The 12,673-nt window shown below is 45.5% G+C and overlaps 1 protein-coding gene across 1 annotated transcript in view; it reads left to right on the top strand.

Annotated features, from left to right (window-relative positions):
- The window catches only part of LOC147684082 (major facilitator superfamily domain-containing protein 8-like), a 113,783-nt gene extending 102,235 nt beyond the window's left edge, over positions 1 to 11,548 (top strand). Inside the window, exons 11-13 of the mRNA XM_086944438.1 lie at positions 8,252 to 8,382; positions 9,390 to 9,525; positions 9,651 to 11,548. Of these exons, the coding sequence (XP_086800564.1) occupies positions 8,252 to 8,382; positions 9,390 to 9,473 (215 nt within the window). The 3' untranslated portion in view covers positions 9,474 to 9,525; positions 9,651 to 11,548. The remainder of the gene's footprint in view (positions 1 to 8,251; positions 8,383 to 9,389; positions 9,526 to 9,650) is intronic.
- The last annotated feature ends 1,125 nt before the right edge of the window (positions 11,549 to 12,673 follow it).

Here is a 12,673-nt window from a genome sequence, read left to right as displayed (position 1 = left end):
ATTATGTAGTAAAAGGAAACTGAAGTTGACATTGTAAAATTATGAAAAGGTACTAACTCGGACAGAAATAAAGAAACGGACATAAATACAGAGAAAGAAGGAAACAAAAATGGAACGCAGAAGAAAAAAATTCTGACTTCTCCCTTAGCTGACCTTTTGCCCCCTCTCTCCTTGGGAATCGCATTAAGTGTCTTAGATGGCTGTAGCTGTCCGTAACAAAACCTTTTTACAAATGTTCACTTATGAACAGGGGCGGCTGGTGACATTTGAAAGTGGTGTGCCGTAAACTAATTTGCATATTGCACCGCAGCGATCGAGTGCAGTGAGCGAGACCGAACCACCTTGCATCCATCCATACATCATTCATGCATCCACCCATCTATCCACCCAACCACCCTGCATCCATACATCATTCATTCATGCATCCACCCATCCATCCATGCATCCACCCACCATGCATGCATGCATCCATACATCATTCATACATCCACCCATACACCCACCCATCCACCCAGCATCCACACATCATTCATTCATGCACCCACCCATCCACCCATCCATCCATCATGCATCCACCCATCCATCCATCCACCCACCCATCCTGCATCCATACATCATTCATTCATGCACCCACCCATCCATCCACCCATCATGCAAGCATCCATCCATACATCATTCATGCACCCATCCACCCAGCCATCCATCAATCATTCATGCACCCACCCATCCACCCATCCTTCATGCACCCACCCATCCATCCATCATGCATCCACCCATCATGCATGCAACCATACATCCATACATCATTCATGCATCCACCCACCCTGCATCCATACATCATTCATTCATCCATCCACCCATCCATCCATCCATCATGCATCCACCCATCATGCATGCATCCATCCATACATCATTCATGCATCCACCCATCCATCCACCCAACCATCCTGCATCCATACATCATTCATTCATGCACCCACCCACCCATCCATCCACCCATCTATCCATCATGCATCCACCCACCCATCATGCATGCATCCATCCATACATCATTCATGCATCCACCCACCCATCCATCCATCCATCCATCATGCATCCATCCATACATCATTCATTCATGCATCCATCCATCCACCCATCTATCCATCATGCATCCACCCATCATGCATGCATCCACCCATCCTGCATCCATACATCATTCATTCATCCACCCATCCATCCTGCATCCATCATTCATGCATCCATCCACCCATCATGCATGCATCCATCCATTCACCCATCCACCCACCCATCCACCGACAAATCATTAATACACCCACCCTGCATCCATCCATCCATTTATTTTTATGACCATATAAAAATAAATGATGGACTCTAACTAGCTTTTAGGATCGATGTTGAAGGATGTGCCAGTTTTCATATTACATCACCCCTACCTTTTTATGCTGGAAACCTTCTACCACCCATGTATTTGCCATCCTGTAAGCCCTAGGTATGTACTATACAAATTCACATACAAACATACACCAACATGCATGCAATAATAAATGCATATATCATGCTATTCCGCCTCTACCGTTTGTTAACATTTAGAAATTTTATAACCTTAGTTCAAAGAGTACATTATATTTGTGGTGACAGTTGTTAACTCATTTTCTGGAAAATGTTTATAAAATGAAATCTGTTGAAGGCTGTTGTTGCAACTATCAAAAAAGAAATTCTGAGAATGTTTACATTTCCAAAACCCCATGCCGTGAAATAAACGGGTGACCTGGAATAGACGCACACATTTCTGCAGCAGATGCTTTAACACACTGAACTATCTCAAGTCATTTGTGCAAGCTAGTTTACTGGAACACCGAAAAACACACACTCTTACCTTGCTGCCGGTCCCGCACACGTCACAGGCTCACAGCGCCCCTGGCCAATCCTGGCACCAGGGGCACAGGTACCCTCTCGTCCGCAGCACACCCATTAGGGCTCCTGATGGGCATGCGCAACGCCGCCAAAACACAAGTGCGTGAGCACGGGTAAAAATCCACCCTCCGTCCCCACGCATGCGTACTTGTGTTGCCGTCTGTACAATCATGTCAATGAATCAACATGACGCCCGCCCGGCGATCTGACGTCATGTTGATTCATTGACATGATTGTCATGAGGGAGCTGCGGGCGGCGTCGGGCAGGGGGGGCTACGCCCCCACGCCCCAATGGACGAACCGCGCCTGCTTAGGAACCTGGAAGGGCGGTGTCACGTGACGCGCACCCTGGGCTTTGCTTTGTTGTTGAACTATGTGCTTAGAATTCCTGGGAGCTTAATTTGGAAATCGATCCTTGAAGCTCTGTAGCGCTTGTGCACGTATACAACTATTTTGTTGGTTGCCGTAAATTTCAACAACCTCGAAAGTGTGTTAAAAGAATGAAAGGCAGGCTCCCCCACCTGAATGAAACATCACTTACCTGCCCCGCCTTGTAATGTTTTGGTTGTACTGATTGTGGATTTATGAGTTTTGCTGGCCTCACCCACTTTGTTCCCATCCCTGGTGGCCGTCACGTTTACACGGACATAAAGAGAAGTCGGTGTCCCTGACCGCATGAATAAAGTTTCACTTGGCACTTACTCTTATTATGAGCAGGCAGTAGGCCAACTCAAAATTGCTTTGTTGGAGTGGTTTTTATTGACTTTAAGTTTGATAGTTCACTATTTTACGGAAGACAATGGCTCTAACCCCACACTTTACAGCGTAATAAAGTTATTTTTACTGCACAAGAAGATAAATATATGACGCAACAACGAAATTGTGAGTTGAACTTTCACCAGCAGCAAATAACCTGTAGCGTCTGAGGTAAAAAATGACATTTGAAACCCTGCATGTCTATGTTCATAAGATAAGCTGTGCCTTGATGCCCTTGGGCTAAGTTCGCGCATTACAAATTTCCCATTCATTCATTCATTCATTCACCACAATGGCCATTAATATTTTTCATTCATCCTTACATTTACTCAGTGATACTCCTATATTAGTAGTGAATAGGAATCCAAACTGTTACAAGCTCATCTGTGTAGGACTACCCCACCGGCAATGGAGGGCCTTTGGGGACATACAGAGTCCTCAACCCCAAACCCGCATTTCTGCCCTTTCTTGGTCCTAAAGTTGATGTTGACTCTCAGGCAGGATGGCCCATTGAGTTACGCCTTGCCAGTGTTCTGTAGGTCAAGACAGGGTTCCATCTTCCCTTTCCGAGATCAGTAATTTGAGTATCGTTAAATTGGGTACTAGTTGCACCTTGTGTTTACAGTGCTTGAAAGCAGAAGAAATGTGGTCCAAGGCACTACAAAAACAGCTTATTGTTAAGTGCAGGTTGTAGAGTAGGCCAAGAGCGGTTCTTCTTTTCACAAAGAAGATTCCCTCCAATATCCTAAAATCTTGGAGGGTGCTCAAAAAGATTCTGGATGGAAGGAGAGCTCAAATTGATTTGTAATCTGGGTATATCCGAGGGAAAGCCGTTAAAGGCAAGCAAACAAATCTGGACCGGGGACAAGCTCCTACCGGTGAGGTTTCAAGAACACGTGATGGCTGGAACTCCAAACCAGAGGGGAGCAATCAGAGTTGGAACACCCTTGAAATTCTATTTAATTTTTAGGTCGACATGACCCGGAAGTAAAGAACACACAAAATCAGAAGTAAAACACAGCCACCTTGCAAAGGTGACTTGTCTAGGAAAGAAATGACAAAGGGTTTTTATTCCTTATGTAAGATGCAGGAAGAGATCCTGGTGGACCTGCTACCAATAACATGGTAGAAGTTAGTCTTTATGAGTGACGTAAGAAGAAGCCTGGGATAAATGAGCAACCACTGTACTTTGATAGGAAATATGCTCTTTATGAGGTAAATAATCTAATAATCTACTGTAAAAAAATGGTGTTATGAAAGCGGACGGGTAGAAACCGGTTTGGGAAGAACACTCGGTCCATCTGAAAAAGAAGGGCTGAGGAAACTGAAGACTTCCCTGTGGCTTGGCTTCAATCAATCAGTCAGAGTTTTGTAGAGCACACTACCCACCTGTGAGGGTCTCAAGTCCCTGGGTGGGGGCAACTCCGTTCGGGTCATTCGAAGAGCCAGGTCTTGAAGTCCTTCCTTAATTGGTGCAGTTCAAGCTCCGCCGGAGGTGGAGGGGGAGTTCGTTCCCCGTCTTGACTGAGGTAGGAGAAGGATCTTCCACCTGCTCTGGTCCTGTAGATGCATGGAATGGTGGATAGGAAGAGGTCGGCTGAGCTGAAGTTTCTCTTATGGGCGTGGAAGGAGATTCAGTTGTTGAGGTATTGGGGTCCGGTGTTGTGGAGGGCCTTTTAGGCATGTGTGAGCAGCTTGAAGGTTATTCTTCTTTTGACGGGGAGCCAGTGAAGGTCGTAGAGGTGTTGGGTGATGTGGTTGTGCCGTGAGATGTCCAGGATGAGTCTGGCTGCTGCGTTCTGGACGGTATGGAGTTTTAAGGAGGAGATGTTTGTTGATTCCTGCTTAGAGGGCGTTGCTGTAGTCCAGTCTGCTGGTGAGAAGTGCGTGAGTGACGGATTTCATGGAGTCAGGGCGGGGGGGGGCGGAATCCACTTTAATGTCTTGCAAAGAATGCATAGGGTGTTTAGGCATGCGAAGGATAGGGCATTGATCTGGCGATTCATGGTGAGTGAGTCAAGTAGGATGCTGGGGTTGTGTGGATGGTCTGTTGGGGTGGTTGGGTTTCCGAGGGCGGGGGGCCACCATTTGTCGTTCCAAGCAGAGGGGGTGGAGTCGAGGATGAAGGCTTCTGTTTTCTCCGAGTTGAGCTTCAGGCAGCTGTTCCTCATCCAGGTTGTGACAGCTTTCATCCCTTCTTGGAAGTTGTGCCTTGTGATATCGGGTTCATTGGTGAGGGAACGATGAGCATGTCATCAGCATAGGAGACAATGATGAGCCCGTGGTTTCTGATGCTGGTTGCGTGGGGGGCCATGTAGATGTTGAAGAGTGTGGGGCTTAGGGATGATCCTTGGCGTACCCCGCATCTGAGCTCAGTCGGTTCTGAGAGGAAGGGCGGGAGTCTTAAGCCTAAGAGGAAAGATCATATCCAATCTAAGTCCTTTCCTTGAATAAGGGCGTCGTGGAGCTTGCTGGCTAGTGTGCGGTGGGAGACTGCGTCGAAAGCTGCTGATAGGTCCAGGAAGAGGAGGGCTGCCATATGGGCCTGGTTGAGTAGGGCGCGGATGTCATCGGTGGTGGCGAGGCGGGTGATCTCAGTGATGTGGTTGCTGCCGAATCCGGATTGACAGGTGTCTAGGATGTTGTTGGTTTCTACGAAGTGTGCTAGCTAAGTATTGACTGCCTTTTCGATTACTTTGGCAGCAAAAGGAAGCAGTGAGATGGGCCTGAAGTTCTTGAGGTCTGTCGGGTCTGCGGAGGGCTTCTTTAAGAGGGGTTGACATAGGCACACTTCCAGTTGTAGGGCAATGTGGCTGTCTCGAGGGAGCAGTTGATAGTTCGGTGTAGCTCGGGTGCAATGGTAATGGTGGCACTGTGGGGGTCAGAAGGTGCTCTGGAGTGGATGCTCTTCATTGTCTTTAAAGTGTCTTCTGTGGAGAGTAGGGTCCAGGTGAAGAGGGTCTGTTTGGTGGCATTGTTGGGGGTGAGGGTTTGGGCGTGGCAGTGGTCTCGGTCATCAAAGTTTTCATAGAGCATCTTGATCTTGAGGTGAAAGAAGGAGCGGAGTTTGTTGCACAGGTCTTGGGAGGGAGTGACGATGGTTGTTTCTCTGTTGGGTTTGGCAAATTCCTGTATGATAGTGAAGAGTTCCTTGGAGTTGTGGGCGTTGGAGAGGATTCTGTCTTGGGTGAAGTTTTTGTTTGTTGATTTGATGAGTTGGTGGTGTGCTGTGATGACAGTTTTGTAGGCGGAGCGTGCTTCCAGGATTTTGCTATTTCTCCACGTCTTCTCCAGTCGTCCGCAGGAGCGCTTAGATTCTCAGAGATCCATGGTGAACCACTTGCCTTTCTTGTTGTGTTGTCCCGTGGTGTTCTGGCAGGGGGCGAGGGCGTTTGTGCAGTTCTCAATTCATTGGTGGACGTTGCTTGCCGCTGTGTTGGCGTCTGTCGTAATTGGGGGTGGAGTGCAGGTGAGGGCGGGGGTGAGGTGTTCTTTGGAGACTTTGTTCCAGCTTTTGCATTGGAGGCAGGGCGTGAGCTTGGGTTTCGCAAAGGAGAATTGGATGCAGTGGCGGTCGATCCAGAGCAGTTCCGTGGTGTGGCTTCAATATCTCATTAGAGTCCACCCATAAGAGCTGGACTGCTCAGATTAGCAGCATCAAAGCTGTGCTCTGGAATCTGTAGGGCCCTACATGCTTTTACCTAGAAAAGCCTTGCAGCGCCAAAGTTCCCACAGCAGCTGCGAGAACCCTGTTGGAGCTCATATGACATTAGAGTGGAGAAGTGTGGCTCAATGATTAGAGCGGCAGACCCTGATGCAGAGGTCTAGCCCGGGACCAGGGTTCAATTCCCCTCCTTGGCGGGTCTTGGGCTCAAAATTCCACGGACCTGATCATTCTCGCCTCGGTGCCTATTCCAATCATGGAATCCCACTCTGCAACTCTGGGTAATAGCTTGCTTAATCTCCACAATGGCCCCCACAACGCTAAGGATGCCTGGCCTCCACCTTGGGGGTGCCCAGGAGTGGACGCCTCACAGGGAAAGCCAGGATGGGTTACACAGTGGTATTCGTACAAGTGCCTTGAGACCCTTGCGGGTGAGTAGTGTGCTATACAAGTATCAATTTACATTTTACATTTAGAGTTGTAGGGAAAGCCATTCACAAAGCACTACTGCCTCAACAGCCGGGTCCGGGGGTAAGGACTTTTTGCCTCTTCTGTGTTGCAGGACCTAATGGTCTGAGTCCACTCCACAGACCTGCCACCTTTAGGAGGTACTGCTTTGGTGTCTATTTTAAAGGAGAGAAATCTACAGTTGCAGCTATCCATCAAAAAAGTTACTTAGCATTGGTAATGTTCTTTCTGGTACATAGTCCATCTAACCTGCAGATTCCTCATTGCCCTCCCAACTCCCTGTTCTTTGGAGGGGCCTCATTTAACATCTAAATTAGGAGTCTGGTACCTATGATTGTGTCATGCTCCTCATCTGAAGCATGGAAAGAATCCAACAAAATCTCACCGCATGCAAGGGTGGCACTTATATTCAGCCCCGTCATTTCCAGGGTAGTATGGAGTAGCTCATTACCACCCAGGGGCATGCAGGAGGATTGCTGAAAAGTTTCTGGATTCAGTCTGACCCCTGGGCAATATTCTAAATGTGAGAAATAAGCAGTTAAATAGAGTATCCACCAGAAAGAATTACTGAAGGAAAGAAACTTGCTTAATTTTGTCATTGGTCCCCTATATCCGGTGATCATTGCGACTGGTAATTAAATGACCATTTCGGATCATTAACATAGAATGTGGTGCCATGTTAATAATGAGGGCTCACGTGTTTTGTTTTACAGAAATGTGTTTTGCATGGTTTTGGAAACGATCCATTCACGTGGATTTTAATGGTGACCCTTATGTATGTCATTTCAAGATACCCACTTGAACCTTTGCTATGGCGATTTAATTATGTACTCTGCACACTCAGAAATGAAAGTTGAAATGTTTGAGTTAGTGTTCCTGAATTACTGAATACTTCATATCAGGATTTCCATCATGGTTACCTCATCACCCTTCTTGCGCCTTACAGTTTGCATCAACCTTGCGCAATTGACTTAAACAAAGCCCAAAGTGAAGCTTCTTGACCCTAAAGGAACACCGGACACATCACTGGATGACATCAATAGGGTGTAGCCTGCCCCTCCAGACACAGCAAGCATGTAGGCCAAATCTGCCCAGACTTCACTTAATCGAGAATAAAATAGATGACGGAGTGCTTGACCTAACATGCCAGACCACTCAAAATAACCAATGGAGTATCTTATGTACTTTGCCTTAGCTATGACAATGTTGGGTGGCCATCTATCGCGTTTAACATCATAATTCTCGCCATATTGTCACTCCCTCTCTCTGCATTTCTCAAACTACAATATCCTTAGCCAACTTTACTCCATTGTTTCTTTCCCCCCATCTTCTTACATCTGTGTCAGCGCTCCTCTTGGTCTTTGTTGGTTCTTTCCATCTGCTTGCGTACGCAAATGTATCCTCATCTCAAGATACCCCACTGTCTCATCCTCTTCTCCAATGCAGGTTTCAGTCATGGACTGCGTCGCTCCATCGGAGGAGTCGCCATGATCTTGGGCCCTTTGTGGGCGGGTGGACTTACTGAGAATTTGTACATCATGTTGGCCGTAATGATGGCTTTACTGACACTGCTCACTGTGAGTATGAATATGGTCATCCTGGCCTTGGGGCAAGGTGATACTCTTGCACCACAGTGCACCTCTCCCTGATCTCTAAAAGGCCTCCAGAAGGAACTCAAGAATTTAAATAAACAGCATTTTTTCATTCCTGTAGGCTGGTGCTTGGAGCAATCACAAAACCAACTAACGTCCACACTACGTTACTGCTTAGCTCTGTATATTTCAGTCTATCTTGAAATTGTTTGTATGCTCTTTGTTTAGTTCCTAAGGTCTTTCATTTCAATAGTAAAGATGAATGGAAATGTTTAACATCTACATAGCGCTTCATGCTGACAGTCTGCTCACTTCCAGTGTTTACTGAAACGTAGGTTGTGTGATGGAACGATTCCCGGCTCCTCTGCTGACCCTGGGCCCCGATTTGAAGGAGAATGTTTTAAACAGCTGGAAAAAGATTAGGAAGCTTCAGTGTCAAGGATTAAGACTGGTTTCAGTCATTAAGAGGATGTGGGAAGAGCATCATCTTTGATGGGGCTGTGGTGTTGGGTCCATGGTTGACTGCTTGTCTAGTGTTATTGGTGAACCTTGAAAATACTGGGTTGGTGGGGGGAGGGGCAGGGACTGGTAGAAGGCAGTGTTTGCTTTGAATGATGGAGTAATTGACAGGTGGGGTAATTGATAGACTGAGGGTCTCCTTCTGGGACATGGAATCAGAGGTTTGACTGGGAGTTGCACCTTGACTGTAGGTTAACATACGCTGGTGTTAATGACTTCTGCTAGTGTCCTTACATCCTCTCCCCTCTATGTAAAGGTTGGGGCCTATGTTCTGTGGATGTATTGGGTTTTCGGGACAGTTGCTGTGGCCTTCCAGACATGCTGTCCGTCTGTCACTGCTGGGATTCGTCCCCGGATCTACAGAACATCTGCCATGTCTTGGCCAGTTCCCTGGGCTTTTAGTTTGGTCAATTTCTGTGCCTTTGCCCGTCGGTTTCACGCAGCAGTTATTTTTGTCCTTTTGTTTCTGGCAGGTGATGGTAGGTTTTTCCTACAAGTACCTGGTCGAGCCGCAGCCTGTTCTCCCCTGCCCTATTGCCCACGAGGAGTGTGGCTAATGCCCGCTAGAATCCGTAAATGAAAAAGACGATGTATGAGATACACAAGAAGGTGAGATGAAGTAGATTTAATGGGGTGACCTCACTGAAATTTCTGCTACTGTTTGATTTATTCTTATTAAGGAGAACATACACTGCAGAGCTCATATCTTGTCATTTTACTTTCTTGTTCTGTAGGCTCTGGATTCGAAGACAATTTTCCATCCGGATCCTTTGGAAACTTCAGCTGCCTGTCCCAGTCTCAGTGAAAACTAACCATGTACAGGCTTTGACATGAGTGACCTCTTGTGACACTACTCTGTGGTGATCTCACTCATAAGCCCTGTCACTAAGGATATTGTAGAGGTGCCTTCATTCTACTAGCAATCGTGACCTGCATCCTTTAGACTCAGAGTGACAACGAAGACTTGGGTGCATTGAAGGATGCAGTATTGTGCTTTCAGACGCCATCCTGGACTCACTCATACCCTCTTCCCTTTCTGTCGCCGAAGGCCTCCTCTGAGATCCCCTATTAGTAAATGCTATAATCCTCTACTGGCCCACTGTTTGTTGTCACACGACAAGATGAAACACAAAAGAAGGGAAGAAGCGAGCAGCTGTGCTGTAGCAGAGTCTTCACCTTGCCCCAAATTCCTCCCTCTTTTTCCTCTCACCCACAGTCTTCATAACATCTCTCCTACCACCTGATGTCTTCATATCTCTCCTTCCCCTGCAAATGTCCACTCCCCCATCCTTCTTCTGTCCCCTTTGTCTCTCTTCATCAGGGCCACCAACCCTACATCTCTTCCTCTGTGCTAGGACACTTTCTGTTTCTATGATGTGAATATATGCCACTGTTGTACAATATGTGTATACGTATGTCGGTGTATTTATGTAAATACAACAAATCTTTAACAACTACCAACATATTGGCTTTAGCGGATAGAGTTCTTCATTATACATGCATGGTTATGGAGTTGGAGTATGCCACAGCCTGTATCAGGACACAAGGCTGTCAACCTTTTTTCTGAACAGATTGTCCTTTAAGTATTAATCTTGGCGGGTCACTCCATTGACAGATGATGTCTTGGGTTGGAGAAGGTTCTTGCTCGACCACTCTTTGATATTTCTAATATAGGAAATAGCCGGATGCTGCTCTGTAGGTCTGTGCACTTGGCAACAGAAAGGTGAATGATTTTTTTTTTAGGATGAAGATGTGTTTTTATTATAGGGTCTTGAAGAAGAATAAAAGTTATTTATATTTCACGCAAAGCTGTGCTGACAGGGCTGCTGAGCGCTAGTGGCCAAAATGCAGAGTATGTTCTTACATGCCCGAAAATATATCAGGTGGCAACTACCAGGTGTATGTAAAGAAATGGGTCAGAGGGTTCTTTGGAATATCAGTAAAACCATATTACACGGATTCAGGTAGTACATTGCTTCCACAGTTAGGAAAACCTTTACTTGAGGAAAACCGCATTATTTCAAATCTTCTGAAGGGCAGTACGAGGTTGTCTTTTGTAACAAAGGCCATGATGGCACCAGTATTCCCAATCAACATTAAATACAAAAAATGAATTAATTGGTGTGCGATAACCTTAAAAAACACACTGTTTCCACTCTAGTTGTTGCCCACATTGATTGTTTTTATTTGCACACGTCATATTGACAAATCGAAAACAGTGTTCTAAGTTCTGATGCCCACTAACCACTCAAAAGAGATTTTAGTTCTTCCTCCAATCTTAGTTTTCATTTTTTCACACCCATCATCCGAGGTGTTTGCCCGATTAAGCAGGCTTACTCAATGCTTTACAGAGTATGGACCATAGGTGTGATAAAAATAGAGCATATTACTCCATTTTTTGTACAAAAATAGTACAACTTGATAATACTGATAGTCTTTCTTGGAATTCTCATCCAAATATAGGAGCTTACGTATGACACAATGACCAATGAATGGTAGTCATTAGCTTAGTCGAAACATCTGCCCATTTGTTAATGCCTTAGGTCAATGTGCAAATATGGGATTTTTGTGTGATCTTACACTTTTTCCTCAGGTTAAAATAACAAATACTTATTATTAAGTATGTCATAGTTCATCAGTCTGATTGCAGCCTGTTAGCTCATGCAAGCATATTTGGACACGTAATGCTTTGATAAGTTTGGAAATAACCTCCTTGGAGGTCAGCGTAATGTCTCTTCAGATCCCTGGAGAAGTTAAATTAAACAGAAGTCCTCCAATTCCTCGAAGATGAAAAAGACTAGACCAGCACCACATCAAGTAATGGGACATTTTGCATTAAGAAGTACCAATTTGAAAATCTTTGGTTTGAAATACTTTGATGAAGACTTTGATAGCAGGGCCTCCAGTCGGGTTGTCTGACCACTAATCAAGAGAGATTTTAATGTGAGTGTAACAGACTTGTTCCTCATGGCTCTGATTTTATTTCAGCTTTGATTTAAAATAGATGCATTTCTAAAGACAAAGGTTTCTTTGTATTTCTAATATTGTGTGGTGACGTGTAAAGGATTTCAGCAACAGTGTAGTCACCTCCTCCCTCTCTATTTATATAACTTCAATTAAAGTGAAGTTATAGTTTCATTCCGTATAAAACACTGAGAATCCCATTTGCAAACTATAACTCCTCTCCGCACCATGCCCTGCTTGTTTTTTGTTTTGTTATTCATTGATATGGTCGCCTATATTCTTTTTAATGGAATTTTTGCAACCTTAATTGTGTTTTTCAGAGGTTTTACTTTATGTACGGCAGCTAGCCCCATTCTACCCAAAGAAGTTATGCAGGGCCTTTGGTTGTGCCCTGCAACTTTATAAGGCAATTCATGGCCTGCAGCTGGACACCCATCCCGCAGTCCACTAACCCAGTCCACTCATGGTGTTCGTTTATGGTCAGGAGGCTCTAGACTGGCCACTGTCCGTGCCAGCTCTATCCAAACAACTTTGCTGCACACAGCCTTTGGCCAAGTTCTACTCTGTCATGCTCTGCAATGCATACGGGCATACGTCAGCACTACTAACTATACACAACCTGCATATTTTTTCATGATTTGCAGTAAAAAAACACATTTATGGAAATTTGCAGCTTTGGAACCTCAAACATTCTGACTTAAATGGGGGCATTTTTGTGTGGACAGTGTAGTGTGCTGTGTGACCTCTGTTCCCCGCACCACCAAACATGCACTAGGAGGTAAAAATATACGTC

Source organism: Lissotriton vulgaris, chromosome 11 (genome assembly GCF_964263255.1).
Source record: "Lissotriton vulgaris chromosome 11, aLisVul1.2, whole genome shotgun sequence".
Lineage (NCBI taxonomy): Eukaryota > Metazoa > Chordata > Amphibia > Caudata > Salamandridae > Lissotriton > Lissotriton vulgaris.
This window is presented reverse-complemented; position numbering and strand designations above follow the sequence as displayed.